Raw genomic sequence first — 19745 nt, forward strand, 5'->3', positions numbered from 1 at the left:
TTGGAAAGCCTGAGGGCTAGGGTTTGATTCCCTAGTACACACATAAAGGTGTATCTGGTATTCACTTGCAGTATCATGAGGCCCTGATGTATCTGTCCATTCTCATTCATTCATATTCATATTTTCTCTCTCCTTGCAAATAAATAAATAAAGTTTTTTTATTTTTAGTTTTGTTTTTCAAGGTAGGGTCCCACTCTAGCCCAGACTGACCTGGAATTCACTATGTAGTCTTCGAACTCATGATGATTCTCCTACCTCTGCCTCCCAAGTGCTGGGATTAAAGGCATGCACCAGCACGCCTGGCTTTAAATACAAATTTTTTAATAAAATAAAACAGGGCTGGAGAGATGGCTTAACAGTTAAGGCACTTACTTGCAAAGCTGAAGGACCCAGGTTCAATTCCCTAACACCCACGCAAAGCCAGATGCACAAGGTGGTACATGTGTCCGGAGTTCATTTTCAGAGGCTAGAGAAGGCCGGATGTGCCCATTCTCTGCCCCTGCCTCTTCTGTCTCTCAAAATAAATAATCAGGGCTGGAGAGATGGCTTAGCAGTTAAGGCACTTGCCTGCAAAGCCTAAGGACCCATGTTCAATCTCTCTCCAGATCTCATGTTAGCCAGACACACAAAGGTGACGCAAGAGCAAGGTTGCACATGCACACTAGGTGATGTAAAAATCTGGAGTTTGATTGCTGTGGCTGAGGCCTTGGCACACCAATTCTCTCTCCCAGTCTTTCTCCTTGTCTCTCTTCTTTCTATCTCTTAAAAAAAAAAAAGGAAAATAAATAAATAAAACATATTTTTTAAATAAGATAAAATGGCTCAGCAGTTAAAGACACTGGGTTGCAGAGCCTCCTGGCCTGGTTTCAATCCTCTAGCCACTCAAGAAAGGCAGGATGCAGCTGGGCGTGGTGGCACACACCTTTAATCCCAGCACTCAGGAGGCAGAGGTAGGAGGAGCACCATAAATTCGAGGCCACCCTGAGATTACATAGTGAATTCCAGGTCAGCCTGAGCTACAGTGATACCCTACCTTGAAAAAAAAGAAAAAAAGAAAAAGAAAAAAAGAAAGGTAGGATGACAGTGGCGCATGCATCTAGCATATTTTTGCAGTAGCTACAGACACTGATGGACCCCTATATGTTAAAATAAATAAAATAATAAAAAATAACCTATGAAGATAAAAAGCTGAAAAACATATAAGGAAAAATGGACCCTTAAATATATAGGCACTGTCATTAAGAAAGAAAATAGTTACCTTATGGGTGTTCAAGAAAAAAAAAGAAATAAAAACATAGTTTCAGTAAAATGAATGATATATGAAAGGAAAGATAAGAACATGTAGGTCAAGGAAACTGAAAGAAACCCAAATAGACATGTTATAGTCCACATAAGAGAATTACAAACCACCACACTTTTTTTTTTTCTTTTTCAGTTTTTCGAGGTAGAGTCTTACTCTAGCTCAGGCTGACCTGGAATTCACTATGTAGTCTCAGGGTGGCCTCGAACTCTTGGCAATCCTCCTACCTTTGCCTCCCGAGTGCTGGGATTAAAGGTGTACACCACTACACCCAGCATGACCACACTTTTGTAGCCAATTGAGAGTCCTTTTTATTAAGCCAGCAACTGAGAGGGGCTCACACCAGAAAATGTTCTCAGGGCAGAAGCTCAGAGGTACAGCGTTTTTTAAAGGCCAAAGACCATAAAAATTACAAGGACATTGGTGCCAGATGTAGGCTGGGGTATCTTTGGACATACAGGCATTCTACTCCCTATCCTGAAGATATCTTGAGTTTAAATACCTGGGTCATGGGAAGCCCTGAGACTGCTTACAATGCCAATGCAGGCATGGCCCTCCTAGGGAGTTAAGGAGTTTGTAACTAAAAGGCACCCTAAGAGGTAAATGTTAGCTTAGCTATTTTATTCCCCCAATAAATGGAGTCAGGGTCTAGTTAGGGCAAGATGGCATTAACTTAGCTATTTCAGATGTCATCAACACAATTCTGTGTCACATTATAGTGAAACTAACAAAACTCCAAGACAAGTGGACTTCTAAATACTTCCAAAGGAAAACATACTACTGATTATAAAAGAACAAATATGGCTGGATAGATGACAGAGTACAGGTTAAAGAAAAAAAAGCATTTCCTGTGCAAGCATGAGGGCATAAGGAAGTTTGAGAGACCACTTGAATTCAATCCCCAGGACTCAAACAGCTGGACATGGTCATGCATGTCTGTATCCCCAGTCCTGGGGGATCACAGACTACAGAATCAACAGAGCTCAAGAAAACAAGCAAATTCTCTGATAAGAGATTCTGGCTAAAGTAAGAACAGGCAAAAGAGCAAGCGACCATGATACCCAACTTTCGCCTCAGGCCACTGGAGACAGCCACATCAGGCTACAGGTGAGTGCACAGGGCGCTGCATGGGCCCATATACTTGCATACACCACATCTCACTCTCACACACACCCACCACCACATTATAGACACCTTCACAGCCTTGTCTTTAAAACAATGATCTTATTCACAGAATTTGAAAAATAGTTCTCAACAGTATTTCAATCAGTCTCAAACATATGTAAGCACCAAAAATCCCAAATTTTCAAAGAATATTAGTCAAAACAAACTCCTTTTGATATGATATGGCAATATGTGGAGCCTTTCTTGGTGTCTTTGAGAGCACTGGAACCTTTTGTGGCACTTGGTTGGGCTGTAACCCAGGAGTGAAGGTGCTAGACTATCATGGTCATGAAAAGCTTCCATTGAGTCAGTGGCCTCCAGGCTCTTGCCTTATGAATTAAAAGAACAGAAGCCCCCAGACCAGAGGGTAAACTTAGACTTTATTACAGAGATTTAGATAGTATATACACATACATATACATATACATATACATATACATATACATATACATATATATATCATAGAGATTATAGAGTGTAAAATGCTTAAGTGTTAGGTAGGATAAGAGTTCCAAGATGGAGTCAAGATGAAAGAAGAGAACTACATCTTCACTTCTCCTTCCCTCATCCTGTCCTCCTCATTAAGTGTCCCTTATGAGCTGGCCTGCCAAAATACATGTGGTATAAAGAGGTAAAAAACTATACAGGATTGCCAGGCATGGTGGCGCATGCCTTTAATCCCAGCACTTGGGAGGCAGAGGTAGGACGATCACCATGAGTTTGAGGCCACCCTGAGACTACATAATGAATTCCAGGTCATAAATAAAATAAATAAAATAATAAAAAATAACCTATGAAGATAAAAAGCTGAAAAACATATAAGGAAAAATGGACCCTTAAATATATAGGCACTGTCATTAAGAAAGAAAATAGTTACCTTATGGGTGTTCAAGAAAAAAAAAGAAATAAAAACATAGTTTCAGTAAAATGAATGATATATGAAAGGAAAGATAAGAACATGTAGGTCAAGGAAACTGAAAGAAACCCAAATAGACATGTTATAGTCCACATAAGAGAATTACAAACCACCACACTTTTTTTTTTTCCTTTTTCAGTTTTTCGAGGTAGAGTCTTACTCTACTTCAGGCTGACCTGGAATTCACTATGTAGTCTCAGGGTGGCCTCGAACTCTTGGCAATCCTCCTACCTTTGCCTCCCGAGTGCTGGTCTCACTAGAGTGAGACCCTACCTTAAAAAAAAAAAAAAAAAAAAAACTACATAGGATTGCTATTTTTCACAGGCATGCGTGAGATCTACTTTTGTTCTCAAGGAATCTCTGTAATCTGAGCAGGGCATGATGAAGCATACCTTGAACCCCAGTATTACAAAGGCTGAAGTAGGAGGATTGCTTTGAGTTTTTGCCCAGCCTGCAATACAGAGTAAATTCCAAGTCAGCCTGGGCTACAGTGACACTGCTTTAAAAAAATAAATAAATAAAAGAATACCTGTAACCTCTTTAATTTCATTTTTCAAAATGGAACTGATGGAGAGATGATTCAGTGGTTAAAATACTTGCCAAAGTATTCTTGCAAAGCCCAAGAACCCAGGTTCGATTCCCTAGTACCCATATAAAGCTAGATGCACAAGGTGGTGCGTACATCTGGAGTTTGTTTGCAAAGGCTAGAGGCCCAGTAAACCCATTCTCATTTTCTCTCTCTCTCCTGTCTTTCTCTCTCTCTTTTACTCTCCTTCCTCCATCTTTCTTTCTCTCTCAAATAAATAAATGAAAATAAAATATAAAAGAAAAAATGGAATTGATTAATCCCAGCACCTAGGAAGCAGAGATAGGAGGATTGTTATGATCAAGACCAGCCTGGAACTACACAGTGAGTTCCATGTAGCTGTAACTAGAGTAAGACCCTGCACTGAAAAATAAATAAATAAATAAGATAAAATAAAATAAAATGGAGTTGATGGAAACTTTCTTTGGGTTATTGTTATAGTCAGGATCACATTGCTGGTAGAAATCACCCAACCAAGAGCAACTTGTGGGAAAAGAGGTTTATTTTGGCTTACAGGCTCGAGATCTCCATCAGCTGGGAACCTAGCATTCAGAACACCTAAGTTTATGGGGGACACCTGAATCAAACCACCACAGTTATCTATTCACTCCATACTTGTTAACAGTTGTTTCTTCTATGTCTTCCAAGCAATATAAAAGACAGAAGTAAACTACATCACACACAAAAAGAAATATAATGTATCCTTTCATTCTGCTTATAAGACAAAGTGGACCTGAAAGAAATAGACAACAAAATAGTGGTTACAAGACTTTGGAAAAGGCATAGAGGAGAGTGTGATGGAGAGAAGATGGATAGTATTTATTGAGAAGCAGATAAAGTAATCAGTAAGTGATATGTATGGTAGACAGTAATTAACTGAGTATTTCAAAGTGGCTATCAAATTTAAAATGTAGAAACAAAACTTCCTGAGCTCTTACCAGTTGTCTTCAACTGATAGTTACACATTATGTAGGGTGCTGAAGCCACATTGTTCTCCATATACGTTTGACATTAATATGTGTCAGTTAAAATGCATAACAAAATTAGTATGAAAAGTTAACAATGATCCCTAAACTCATCAACCAAAAAGAAAGTAATTGCTACTGACAGTTACAGGGGAGTTAAACTCACCCAAGAACACCAGGCTATTGTAGTTCTCCAGCATCACATCCCTGTATAGGGTCCTCTGATCAGCACCCAGCTCCTGCCACTCTTGCCTGGTGAAGTCCACAGCTATGTCTTCAAATGACACCGACCCCTGTAATGACACATTTTTTTTAAACCCCATGAAAGCCTGGCCAAGAAAGTCAGAGCCATGTAGGCACCATCAAAGGTCATCAAAGCACAAATCACTTTGAGACAAAAACAGAAAGGGCTCTGAATTGCTGGGGAATAGAATGGAAACTGATGTTCTACGATCAGGTATAAGATAATCTAGGAATACATCTTGAATTCTTTAATTTTTGCTGTGAAAGAGCAGCTTTTTACCACCTAGAACTGGATGTTGCTGTGGGCAAAGCCACATAGTACACACAGACGTCATGCAGAGCTAGAACATCCCAGTTCCTCAACATCATGTTTCTAACCCCTAGTTCCACATTAGAGTCTAATAGGACTTTAAAAATATATATTTATTTAATTTATTTGAGAGTGAGGGAAAGAGGCAGATTGGATGATTACATAGATAGATGATGATAGGTAATAGATGATAGAAGATAGATGAAAGAAAGGAAGGAAGGAAGGAAGGAAAGGAAGGAAGGGAAGGGAAGGGAGGAAGGAAGGAAGGGAGGAAGGGAGGAAGGGAGGAAGGGAGGAAGGGAGGAAGGGAGGAAGGGAGGAAGGGAGGAAGGGAGGAAGGGAGGAAGGGAGGAAGGGAGGAAGGGAGGAAGGGAGGAAGGGAGGAAGGGAGGAAGGGAGGAAGGGAGGAAGGGGGAGGGAGGGAAGGAAGGGCATCCACATAAGCCACTTTGCGCATCTGGCTTTACGTGGTTAATGAGGAATCAAACTTGGGTTATTAGGCTTTGAAGGCAAGCACATTAACCACTAAGTCATCTCCCCAGTCCTCCTAGGACTTTTGAAAGTTGTCCAAGTCAAGTTTACAATGAACAATAGAAACAAGATTCCAGCTCAGGGACCTTGAAATTGATATTGGTTAAAGCTCTCCAGGGGAAATTCTATGTGAGGAAAAGCTCCAATAACTTTCTTTTTTACATCACATTTTGCAGACAGTTTGTTTAAATACTATGAAATGTTGAAGGGATTGCTTAGTGGTTAAGGCACTTGCCTGCAAAGCCTAAGAACCCAGGCTCAATTCTCCAGATCCCACATATGCCAGATGCACATGATGGTGCATACATCTGGAGTTCATTTGCAGTGGCTAGAAGCCCTGGCATGCTCATTCTCTCTCTCTCTCTCCTTCTCTCATTCTCTAATAAGTAAATAAATAATAAAATATTTTAAAATACTGTGAGAAGTTGCTGCTGAGTTGGGACCTGTTACAGTCAGCTCCACACAGCTGGGATGAACCTCCAAACAGGACACAGTTTATGGGAGGAATGGCATTTATTTTCAGGCTTACAGAGGCAGGCAAAGTTCCATAATGGTGGAAGAAGCTGGCCCCCTTTACCAAATTCACGCAGAGAGAAAAACCACTACCAGCACCCCAAGCAAGCACACCCTAGAACCCCGAGCAGAGCTCAAGCACTCTGCATTGCATACCTTAGGCTGGAATTCAGATCCGTCTCCAAAGCACCCCCAACTACTACCATAACAGGAGTCTGCTTGCTGGGGCAAAAGCTGCAAAGTCAATCTGAGTAACACCTGAGTCAATTAAGGGGCATAGATCCAAACTTCTCAAGGCCTTTCAGTCTTATCTATACTTCTAATTACCACCGCTGGCTCAACTATACCTCTATTACTCATTTTGTTCCTTACTGAACCCAGGGAACACATAACCTATGATGTGCAAAGAACTGTGCAAAGTACCCTCGCCCGGATGAGTATTCTTGTGGTATGAACATTTGTAGATGGGGGAAGGGACAAAAAACACGGTGCCAAAGAAAACTAAAATATTCCAGTCATCAAATGCATACAAAAGTTTACAGAACTCAGGCTAGAGAGATGATTCAGGGGCTTGCAAGCAAGGTGGCCTGGGTGAAAATCCCCAGTAGCCATGTAAAGTCAGATGCACAGAGTGCCACATGCATCTGGAGTTCACTTACAGTGGCAGGAGGCCCTAGCATGGCTATTCTCTCTCTCCCTGACTGCACCTCAAATGGTGATTCTCCTACCTCTGCCTCCTGAGTGCTGGGATTAAAGACATGTGCAACCATGCCTGGCACAAATAAATTTTTTTAAAATTTAACTTATTTACTTATTTTCAGTTTTTCAAGGTAGAGTCTCACTGTAGCCCAGCCTAACCTGGAATTCACTATGTAGTCACAGGGTCGAATTCATGGCAATCCTCCTGAGTGCTGGGATCAAACATGTGCGCCACCACACCAGGCTTATTTATTTATATGAAAGAAAGACAGAAAGAGGAAGATAGAGACAGAATAGGTGCACCAGGTCTTCTAGCCACTGCAAAGAAACTCCAGACACATGTGCCACCTTGTTATCTGGGTTATGTGGGTCCTGGGAAATCAAACCTGGGTCCTTTGGCTTTGCAGGCAAGCACCTTAACCAAAGAAAAATCTCTCCAGCCCAATAAAAACATTTTTTAAAAAGTTTACAGAACTCATGTTCACTCATGTGTTAAGGTTTCTTACCTTTTCTTCTTTCTTCATTCACTCATTTCTGTTTTATTTTTTAGTTTTTTGATGTAGGGTCTCTCTCTAGCCCAGGCTGACTTGGAATTCACTATGTATGCTCAGGGTGGCCTCAAACTCATGACAATCCTCCTACCTCTGCATCCCAAGTGCTGGGATTAAACATTATGTGCCACCACACCCAGGTAATTCATTTCTTTTTGTTTTGCAACTGGACCCCACTATGTAACACAGGCCTCAAAATATGGCAGCATCTTACTTCTACCTGTCAAGTGCTAGGCAAACAGGTATATGCCATCATACTCATTTATTTTTATTTTATGCAATGTAATATCAGGTTTTTTGTTTTCAAAGGAGTATCATGGTAATGCTTGTACATGAGACCTTACTTTTTCCATTTATTTTTATTTATTTATTTTAGAGAGAGAGGGACGGAGAGAGACAGAGGGCGAGAGAGAATATTGGTGTGCCAAGGCCTCAGCCACTGCAATTGAACTCCAGATGCTTATGGCACCTAGTGGGCATGTGCAACCTTGCACTTGCCTCACCTTTGTGCATCTGGCTTACCTGGGATCTAGAGAGTCAAACATGTGTCCTTAGGCTTCACAGGCAAGCGCCTTAACTGCTAAGCCATTTCTCCAGCCCTAGACCTTACTTTTAAAAGCTTTTTTATTTTACAGAGAAATTGAATATAGTACAGTTCTCATATATACCATCAGATCTTAATTTCCTACTCTTAGCCTCTTGCAGGTATATAATATAATTGTAATAGGAGCCAGTAGACTACATTTAATGATGATGATAAGTAAGGAAACAATACATCATTAGGTAATAAGTCAAAACTTCACATTTGAGTTTGTTCTTTGTTTTGTATACTTTTATGTAAGGATTTTACAAAAGTATGTGTCACATATCCATCATTACATCATTATACAGAACATTTTCCTGTCCTAAAATTTTGCTTGTGATCTGCCTATTCATTACTCTACTTTTCCACCGACAATCACTTATCCCTCTGAAATAGACGCCCTGGAAACCACTGATAATTATTAATGGCTCTATAGAACTTAAGTTCCCTTCATCTCACATATTTGAACAATGTTCCCATATCAGAATGTAGAGGCCTTTCTTACACTTTTGGGGAAATCTAGCTTGATGATTAGAGAAACGGGACATTTTTTTAAAATTTCTTTTTTTCTTGCCTTTCTTTCTCTACAGAGTCTCACATTATAGTCTAGTTTGAAGTCAATCAAAGCAATTCAACTATATCAGATTCTAAATTTCTGGTATGACAAACAAGATATTACATTTAGCTTTCTGTTCCCTTTCCTGTCTTCCCCTTCCCTTCCCTTTCCCTCCCCTTCACTGCTGCTGCTGCTGCTTCCTCTTCTTCTTCTCTCTCCATCTCTCCCTCCTTTTCTGAGCATGGTATCAAAGGTAGTCTAGGCTAGCCTGTAACTCACAATCTTCCTGCTTCAGCCATTCATGTGCTGGGATTACAAGTGTCCTATACTTTCCACAGAATATTTTGGGGAGAGGTTGGGTATTTAGACAAAATTTCCCATATAGCCTAGACTGATTTCATAATTTCTATGTAGCTCACACTCTTCTTGAACTTGGGAAAGTCCTGCCTCAGTCTCTTAAGTGCTGGGATATACCATTACATGGGTCTAGAATCTTCTTTCTACCTCTATCCCCAGCTACTGTGGTAGACTAAATGAGAGTAATCATCCCCATCTATTTGGAGAATCTTTGAAGCAGGAACCTTCTGTGGTGACTTGATTCAGATGTCCCCTATAAACTTAGGTGTTCTGAATGCTAGGTCCCCAGCTGATGGCAATTTGGGAATTAAAGCCTCCTGGAGGCAGCGTATTATTGGGGCAGGCTTACGGGTATTATAGCCAGCTTCCTCTTGCCAGTGTTTGGCACAGTCTCCTGTTGGTATTGTCCCATCTGATGTTGCCCAGACCTTGATATATACCTTCTGCTCATGCCATCCTCTTCCCCTGCCATCATGGAGCTTCCCCTCGAGTCTGTAAACCAAAATAAACCTTTTTTCCTATAAGCGTCTCTAGGTTGGGTATTTTCTGCCAGTAATGTGAACCTGACTGCAACACCTTTTCTGGGAGCACACAATGGTTCCCAGCCTCACTTCCCAACTGAGCAATCCTGGGAACAGACATACCAGGCAAGTAAATCCTTGTTCAGCTATCATACCAGCTGTGCACTGAAAACAGCTGGCTACTGAGTGTCCTGATTGAGGCAGTGTGCCAAGCTTCTCAAGGTCATCCCATGACCAACTTCAGCATGCCCTGAAAAGGATGGATCACCCCACCTTCTAGACAAGCTGTAAGGGCAAAGCAGAGTATTACAGAGTCACACTGCCAGATCTTAATAGAGTAGGGGACAAGTCCAGCCCCAGTGCCAGAGAACTTAAATTTTTACACAGGAAGATGAGGAACCTGTGTGGAGGCTCTGCTCTGACATGAAACTGTGTCAGAGGCTTTATTACCAACACATCAAACCTTCCTAGCTGCTACATTTGAATTATCTGTCATTATGTGATGACTCAGAGGGAAAAGCTGAAGTGAAAGATAAGATACAGAGGAGGCAGAGCAGAGACTCCAAAGCCCAAGTAGCAGTTGTGTCCCTTGAAAATAAAACATTTATTTATGTGATGATTGGCTGACAAAATTTTGGTGAGATGCAGCACCCAAGAAAATATAGAGGGAATGATAGGGTGGGAGGCATCAGGCTGTGATGGAGCACCCTTCAATTGAGAAGATCCATGGGAGATGTGAAAACAGGAAAACCCTCCTTTCCCCACTTGGCTCCAAAGACTGCAGATCATCTCTCCAGCTGGGAAGACACATCATTAGTGGTTATAAGCAATCTACTTTTTCAGAAGAGGGGATCTTTCAAGAAAGGAAATTGGGCCAGGCGTGGTGGCGCATGCCTTCAATCCCAGCACTCAGGAGGCAGAGATAGGAGGATTGCCATGAGTTCAAGGCCACCCTGAGACTCCATAGTGAATTCCAGGTCAGCCTGGGCTATAGTGAGACCCTACCTCGAAAAACCAAAAAAAATAATAATAATAAAATAAAGAAAGAAAGGAAATTGGAGCAGCATTGTGTGTCATCCACTCCTACTTTCTGCATTAAAACTACTCAATTAAACTAAAGCCATCCATTTCCTAAGAAGTTTTTGTTTCTATCTATGGGGAGATTATGTGTATATATGTATATACATTTAGTTATTTTAAGGAAGTAGGGTCTGTTTGCTTCCTGTGTTTTGTGGTACATCCTTGGCATACTAGGTAAGTTCTCTACCACTTAGATACACTACCATTCAGCACTTTCTTTTTAAACAAGGCCTCTCTTTGATTCTCAAACTGGCCTCAAAATCCTATTGTTAAGGCTAATGCCTACTAAATATTGGGATCAGAGGTGTGCTATCAGAGTCAATTTTATACTAATACTTCCACTAGGCAGACAGGGTCTACTTCATGTTGATTATCACAACCACTACAGGGGGAAATCATTTTAACCCATTTCATAGGTGAGGAAACTGGAGTTCAGATAGGGCAGGCAAGTAACTTGCCCAGGATCACATAGCAGGCAAATGGATAGAACTGGAATTCAAATTCAAATTCAAATAGTATTTTTTTTCTTTTGAAACAGGGACTCCCTAGATAGCCAAAGCTGGCCTTCAACTGTTAATTCTCTTGCTTCAGGCTCCATGTGTAGAAAATACAGGCAAGTTGACCATGCTCTGCTCAACCTAAACACTGTAGTGTTCCATTTACAGATGAGGACCATTGACACCCAACATTACCTGGCCAGATTGCCTATCACCTTCTTATCAGGACACCTGGGACCTTCTGAGCTGTACCTAAACTTCTGAAACATTATAATGGCAAGTGCCAACATCTGCATATGCTTTCCATATACAAACGGCTTGATCATGCAGTTGGAGGGGCACAGGGTATCCGTTTCCCAGGTTTTCAAGGCAACAAGCCTGATGTCTTTTTCCATTAACATATTTTCCATCAATTGTCTCCTGCTTCACAACCTCTTAGGCTCTTGTTAGAATCTCAAAGTTTTACATATCCATTCCCATCTTGCCCTCCCAAGCATAATCTGGTCTCATTTCCTGAAAAGGTCTCAACAGTAGTGGGGGTGGGATCTAGCCAGCATGGTTCCTCCAAGTACCAGTCCATACCACCACGAAGAATAGTTCCCCCTTCCCAGAAAAATCAGAGATATATAAAGCATCCTCTTCTCTCTAGTCCCTCGGCAGGTGCCTGAACACCCTACATCTCTATTTGATGCATACAGTCCCTTTCTCTTTCCCTTCTATCCATCTCTGTCAGTTTCAAGAACCCCTCCCCCAACAACACCCCTCCTATTAAGCCACTATGCACACAATACAAATGGACACAAAGTGCTGGTCCAGGTTGGCTCCTGTTCAACAGTTGCTGTCAGTGGGTCCAAAAATACAAAACCTGCTCTTTTCCCTCTTGAACTGCCCTGCACTGAACATCTGCTAAATAAATTTCCCTGCATCAAAGAAAGTGTGTCCCAGAACCTGTTTCTGAACCCTAACAGTTCTCATGTTGCTGACAAACATGTCCCCTCCCTCGGAGCTTCATGTCCTCTCTCAGTCCTCACTCCTAGCCTGAAGCATTCACCTCCTTTCACAAACTGTCACCTCCAGATTCAGACCCTCTCCAAAACCTCTCTTTCCACAATTCAATCCTCCCTTAGTACCATTTCTCCCTGCTTACTCCTCAGACTTCTGCAGGATGTGGCACACCCTTGACACTATCACTACATCTCTCAGAAATAACAACAGTTCCTTCCCTAAGGCCTTGGCCACCTCCCTCACACCATGTCATCTTTCTTAGCACCTCTCAGGCCTGATTTCCTGAAGTGATCCTCTTCCCTCAAACACTTCAGTACCCTACCATCTTCAGAGAACAGGCACCATCAGGAACATCTCTCCTAAATTTTTTGTTGTTTTTGTTGTTGATTTCAAGGTAGGATCTAGCCAAGGCTGACTGGAATTCACTATGTAGTCTCAGTCTGGCTTCAAATTCACAGTGATCCTACCTCTGCCTCCCAAGTGCTGGGACTAAAGGCATGTGCCATCATACCCAGCTCTCCTAAACTTCTGAAGCCCCTTTGAGCCTAGTACAGACACAGACTTCTTCAGATCACTGAGGGAAATGATGCTGCATGCTTCCCTCAGTGGAAATCACGGTGGTAATCATCCCTCTAAGCTCTGTGCCCTGGCTTCAGTTCCCTTTCTATATCGTGGACAGAGCTCCACATCCCACACCTCTCCTAGAATTGAAGAGCCCAGAGGGTAGAAAAGGAGGGCACTAAAACAGATTCAGCCTTTCCAAGACAATTCTTTGCTGTTGTGGTAACCTTGCCATACTGGAAGGCAGAGGGTGATATCAAACCATTTACCATGGTCCCATAGAAGGTGCCTGGGAGTAGAACTCAGGGTCTTGTGCATGCCAGGCAAACCCTCTACCACTGACCTCCATGTGCTTCTTTTATGGTTTTGTTGTTGTTTTTTCAATATAGAGTTTCATTCTAGCCCACTCTAACCTGGTATTCACTATGTAGTCTCAGACTGGCCTTGAATTCACAGAGATCCCCCTACCTCTTTTATGATTTGGGTTGCACTAACTTGCCCAGGTTTGCTTTGAACTCAGACTATAGCCTAGGCTAGTGTGAAATATTCAATAGTTCCTCTTGCTTCACTTTCCTCAATAAGGTAGATTACAGGCCTAAACTATCATGTTTGCTTAGGAGTAAAATTTGAACCCAGGTCTCTGCCTCTTCTCCTGGTTTCTCCTTAAAAAGAAAATGAGAGGAAAATCCAAAGAGAAAGAAAAGGTAAGAAGTGAACCAAACACACTGATTGGGCTGGCCAAATTCCATTCCCAGACTATGCATACTCTTTCAGAGTGTTAGAAAGACAAAACCAAAGAGACAGAGAATAAGGGCTAAAGAGATTGCTGCCCAGAGAGATGTATCCTGTGGCTGGGCATGGGGGCACACGCCTTTAATCCCAGCACTTGGGAGGCAGAGGTAGGAGGATCATTGTGAGTTCAAGGCCACACTGAGGCTACATAGTGAATTCCAGGTCAGCCTGGGATAGAGCGAGACCCTACCTCAAAAAAAAAAAAAAAAAAAAAAAGATGTTTGCTGACAAAGTGATGGCCCAGTTTCAATTCCCTATTGCACAGGTAAAGCACACATAAAGCACATACATGTGGAGTCCATTTGCAATGGCAAGAGGTCCTGTCATGCCCCTAATCTTTCTGTTTTCCCCACTCTCAAATAAATAAATAAAAATATTTAAAAAAAAATTTTTTAATTTATTTGAGAGTGACAGACACAGAGAGAAGGACAGATAGAGGGAGAGAGAGAGAATGGACGCGCCAGGGCTTCCAGCCTCTGCAAACGAACTCCAGACACATGCGCCCCCTTGTGCATCTGGCTAACGTGGGACCTGGAGAACCGAGCCTCGAACCGGGGTCCTTAGGCTTCACAGGCAAGTGCTTAACCGCTAAGCCATCTCTCCAGCCCAAATAAAAATATTTTTAAAAGAGAGAGAATAAAACAGGAAGACTACGGCTAGACAGATGGCTTAGCAGTTAAGGTATTTGCCTGTGAAGCCAAAAGACCCAGGTTCAATTTTAAGAACCAAGTCAGCCAGATGCTGATGGTGGCACATGTGTCTGGAGTTTGTTTACAGTGGCTGAAGGCCCTGGCATTCCCATTCTCCCCACCCCACGCCTCTTTCTCTCTCTCAAATATATTAAATAAATAAATATTTTATAAAAGGGCCTGGTATGGTGGCATATGCCTTTAATCCCAGCACTCAGGAGGCAGAGGTAAGAGGACCGCCATGAGTTCGAGGCCACCCTGAGACTACATAGTTAATTCCAGGTCAGCCTGGACCAGAGTGAGACCCTACCTCGACAATAAAAATAAAAATAAAATAAAATATTTTTAAAAAAGAAATAGGGAGACTAAAAGGGACATGTAGCTGAAGTTGCTGGTTCATACATATAAATTCCAGTGCTTAGGAAACTGAGGTAAGAGGAATGATACAAGCTTGAGGCCAGTTTGCTATATCAAACAAAAACAAAGACAAAATGAAACAAACATGATAGGGGGAATAGGAGATAAGTGATATAGGAACACATTTTCAGAGACACAGAGATAACCATTTTAGAATTCTTTATTTCATATTCTTCACATTTGAAGTATGATGACGTTTGAGAAAATGTTTTCAGATCAAGTCAATTTGTGGTTCTAAGTAACTCCTAACCATACATATCTGTTCCTTTAGATTTCTAGTACAATTTTAGAAAATATTTCCTATATTGTTAGTCTCCATCTTACCATGCTGTTCTAAAATGGGTCACAATCATACAAGGGGTAGTTCCTTGTAGATCTTTGCTGCTAAGCCTATCTGCTTCTCTTGGTCTAAGTTCTAAAGTATATTTGATACTTTCCCCTTTTTAGCTCTTACTTGGATACAGGTCAAAATACTAAGTATGGGGCCAGAAATGGTGGCACATGCCTTTAATCCCAGCACTAGGAGGCAGAAGGAGGAGGATTGCCATGAGTTTGAGGCCACCCTAAGACTACATTGTGAATTCCAGGTCAGCCTGAGCTAGAGTGAAATCCTACCTCAAAAAACAAACACAATAAATAAATACTAAGTATGCTTGCTCTGACTCTCAGGGATTTCTCAGTCTTTTCTCAATAAATTTCCATTGCTTTACTCACATCCAAAGGTCTTAGGTGTTGTGGTTTAATTGCACTTTTGGGGTTTCTCCTATCTGATGGTCATAGTTGCTTAACCTTATCTTTGGTCACTGTGTTCAATCTTCTACATGGTCTACTCCATTCCAAGACCTTTCCTAAGATTAATTGTTTAAACATTTTTATTTATTTGCAAGAAGAGAGAGAGGTAATGAGAATGAGAATAAGCACAACAGGTCTTCTAACCACAGCAAACAAACATGTTTTCATGTCACTTTGTGCACCTGGCTTTACATGGATACTAGGGAATTGAAACAGGGTTATTAGGCTTAGCAGGTAAGTGCCTTAACCAATGAGTAATCTCTCCAGCACTGATATATATATATATATATATTTTTTTTTTTTAAGTATTTATTTGCAAGCAGAGAAGGAAGGAGAGAAGAGACACACCAGGACCTCCTGCCACTGCAAACGAACTACAGATGCATGAGCGACTTTCTGCATCTGACTTTTCATGGGTACTGGGGAATCACACCCAGACCATCAGGCTTTGTAAGCAGGTGCCTTAATACCTGAGCTATCTCCCCAGTCACAAAATCTGCTTCTTGACTACAACTATGCAATGGCCAGCTACACCAAGTCTCCACTTCCCAAACCCCAAATCCCATACACTTCCAGAGCCATGGAAAAGGGGCTCTTGTGCCTGTAAACCCAACACCACCGTTACTTTGCAACCTGCCACTCTGCAAGCATCCATTGCATATGACCAGAGCCCATCTCACCTGAACCCCCATCTGTTGGCTAGAACAAACTGGGGTCTTGCATGCTCATGACAGCCTGCCCAGGTCAGTGTGAGAGACCTCCTGAGGTTCAAGGCCCAGTAGGGGTCACCCAAGATTATGAGAACCCAAGGACAGAGCTCAGAACACAATCAGATGGACTTCAGGTAGCTAGCTAGAAGGCAGATTGGAATCTGATGTCCCAGGGACAGGTAAGAGATTATCTAGACATCAGACTACAACACCCTGAAAAACAGATGTGAGAGTCCCATGTTAGACATCAAGAAACACCGAGGACACAGGACAGAAGGCAAGTGGCATAGAAAATGGAGAGTTTGGGGACAAGAGTCCAGTGATCTAAATATGGGTTTTACAGCTTCCTTGCCCTGGCGCAGGTCTCCGGCCCTACACTTCTGGACACAAGTACGTGGGAAGGGCTGTAGCCTGGGCCGAACCGGGTTGGTGGAGCCGTCCAAGTCCCCACCCAGCACCTGGGGGGCACCGCGCTCACAGCCGCCCAAACGGAGGGCTCCAGCCTGGAGACTCAGGGGAGGAACATGGGGAGCCACGGCCGCTGGCACACCCCTTCCCTCCCCTGACTTTGGAAGCCGTCACACACTCACCATTTCGGGCTTCCCGGACATCCAGCGTCCTGACGTGGATCTCCACGCAGCACCGCGGCGCAAAGCGCAGAGGGCAGGGGACAATCTCCGGGGTCCCGAGAAGAACCGCGAAGCGGCTGGCGGCTCCCCACACAGCGCCACGGCTCCCCGTGGGCAGGAAACGCTTCACCCGCGGCAACAGCCCGCCCCCTCCGCTCCTCCTGAGCGTCTGATTGGACAGTGCTCACCCCCGTGCCATCGATTGGACGGCACTTCTCGGCCCACCCCCGAGTCCTGACTGACACCTGGGAGGAACTCGTGGGCGAAGGCCTGTCAGTCACAACGGCTCGCGGGGCGTGAGGCGGCGTCCGGAGCTGGGGAGGGCCGCTGTTGGGGGGGCGGCGGGGACTCCCCGAACACTCGGAGTCCACAGGGTCAGCCACCCGGTCTCCGCCGCCGAGCGCCCTGAGCCCTCTGACTGTGGGGTGGGGGCCGGGCTGGCTCCGGAACCCCGGCGTCCTGTCCCGCCCCTGCGCGGGGACTGCAGCCCTCTCCGCAGTACGTCGTGAATCAGGGGAAGGAAAGCTGCATCGCCCCCGTCTACAACCTGAACGCAGCACCAGGTTCCCCATTGTCTGTACCACTTTGTTGCTGGGGTCTGTCCCCCAGGCTCTCTGAGATAATGGGTTCCCTGCCCATTATCCAGATTCCATGTCACTGCAGCCTGTTCCTAGAGGACCTGGCCCTGGAACATCAGATGACATTCTGTCACCCAGCTATCTGGAACCTGTGTGCGGCCTGGGCTCTTTATCCCAGCTCTGCGGACCTTCAGTGGGCCTCGCCCAGTCCTAACCCCAAAGGCCACTCAGTAGCGACTTAGTTAAAGCGTCTCTGGCCTGACTAGGGCCAGAGTGAACCACAAACCAGTCACTGCGGCCAAGCAGAACTTCTGGGACTAGGAGGTTCCACGGGGCAGAGCACAGCCTGGGGCCCAAGGAGTGCATGCAAAGGGGTGTTCAGGGAGCCACAGCAAGACACCTGGCTGCAGAGTTGTTTGCCTGGGTTTGTGGGGTTAATAGACCTACATTTTTCTTTACCAGTGAGTAGAACTGCATTGTATAAATGTGCCATATCTTCATTATCCACTCATCTGTTGAGGGACATCTAGGCTGGTTCCATTTCCCAGCTATTATAAATTGAGCAGCAATAAACATGGTTGAGCATGTACTTCTAAAGAAATGAGATGAGTCCTTAGGAAATATGCCTAGGAGTGCTATAGCTGGGTCATATGGTAGATCAATCTTTAGCTGTTTTAGGAACCTCCACACTGATTTCCACAATGGCTGGACCAGATTGCATTCCCACCAGCAGTGTAGAAGGGTGCCTCTTTTTCCACATCCCCACCAACATTTATGATCCTTTGTTTTCATGATGGTGGCCAATCTGACAGGAGTGAGATGGAATCTCTATATAGTTTTAATCTGCATTTCCCTGATGACTAGTGATGTAGAACACTTTTTAGATGCTCATATGCCATTCATATTTCTTTCTTTGAGAATGCTCTATTTAGCTCCATAGCCCATTTTTTGATTGGCTTGTTTGATTCCTTATTATTTAACTTTTTGAGTTCTTTGTATATCCTAGATATTAATCCTCTATCAGATATATAGCTGGTGAAGATTTTTTTCCCATTCTGTAGGTTGCCTCTTTGCTTTTTTCACTGTGTCCTTTGCAGTGCAAAATCTTTGTAATTTCATGAGATCCCAGTGATTAATCTGTGGTTTTATTGCCTGAGCAATTGAGGTTGTATTCAGAAAGTCTTTGCCAAGACCAATATGTTGAAGGGTTTCCCCTACTTTTTCCTCTAGCAGTTTTAGAGTTTCCGGTCTGATGTCAAGGTCTTTAATCCATTTGGACTTAATTCTTGTGCATGGAGAGAGAAGAATCTATTTTCATCCTTCTGCAGATATATATCCAGTTTTCCCAACACCATTTGCTGAACAGGCTGTCTTTTCTCCAATGAGTATTTTTGGCATTTTTATCGAATATCAAGGTTTGGTTGCTGTGATCTGCTTCTTGTAGGCATTTGTGTTTGGTTATTTGTTTCTTCTCTGTGGAGAATTTCCTGGAAAACTTTCTGTAGGTTTGGTTTTGTGTTCATATAATCGTAAAGCTGAGTTTTGTCATGGAAAGTTTTCCTTTCACCATCTATTATGAGGGTACTTTTGCTGGGTAGAATTCTTTGGGTTGAAAGCCATAGGTTCTTAGACTTTGCAGTGTTCCATTCCTGGCCCTTCTGGCTCTCAAGGTTTCCATAGAGAAGATTAAAGTAATTCTGATGGGGTTACCTTTAAATGTGATGTGCTGTTTTTCCCTAGCTGCTTTTAGGATTTTCTCTTTGGTGTCAATATTTGGAGTCTTAATGACAATATGACTTGGAGAGTTTTTCCTTTGGTGCAGTCTGTTTGGAGTTCTGTTAGCTTCTTGTATCTTTATGGGCCTTTCTTTTGTGAGAGTGGGAAAATTCTCTTTGAGAATTTTGTTAAATAAGTTCTCCATGCCTTTGGTCTGAGTTTCTTCCCCTTCTGTTATTCCCATAATCCAAATGTTAGGATGTTCCCTCATGTTCTGTTCACAGATAACTTTGAACTTATTGAAACTTTTGAACTATCAAACTGTTTCTTCTATTTTGTCTTCCAGGTCTGAGTTTCTATCTTCAACATGGCTGACTTTGTTCTTGAGAGCTTCTATAGCATTTTGGGCTTGTTCAATTAGGTTTGCATTTTCTACTACTTTTCTATGTATAGTTTCCATCCCTCTGTCAAGTTCCCTTTTCAC

General features: G+C 42.9%; 1 protein-coding gene across 1 annotated transcript in view; it reads right to left on the reverse strand.

Annotated features, from left to right (window-relative positions):
• The window catches only part of LOC101607202 (zinc finger protein 25-like), a 41778-nt gene extending 24239 nt beyond the window's left edge, over nucleotides 1-17539 (reverse strand). Inside the window, exons 1-3 of the mRNA XM_045135669.1 lie at nucleotides 17164-17539; nucleotides 16929-17071; nucleotides 5098-5224 (exon numbers count right to left, since the gene is read on the reverse strand). Coding sequence (XP_044991604.1) covers nucleotides 5098-5224; nucleotides 16929-17071; nucleotides 17164-17539 — 646 coding nt within the window. The remainder of the gene's footprint in view (nucleotides 1-5097; nucleotides 5225-16928; nucleotides 17072-17163) is intronic.
• Nucleotides 17540-19745: the final 2206 nt, after the last annotated feature.

The sequence above is a fragment of the Jaculus jaculus genome, chromosome 16 (assembly GCF_020740685.1).
Source record: "Jaculus jaculus isolate mJacJac1 chromosome 16, mJacJac1.mat.Y.cur, whole genome shotgun sequence".
NCBI classification, from domain to species: Eukaryota; Metazoa; Chordata; class Mammalia; order Rodentia; family Dipodidae; genus Jaculus; species Jaculus jaculus.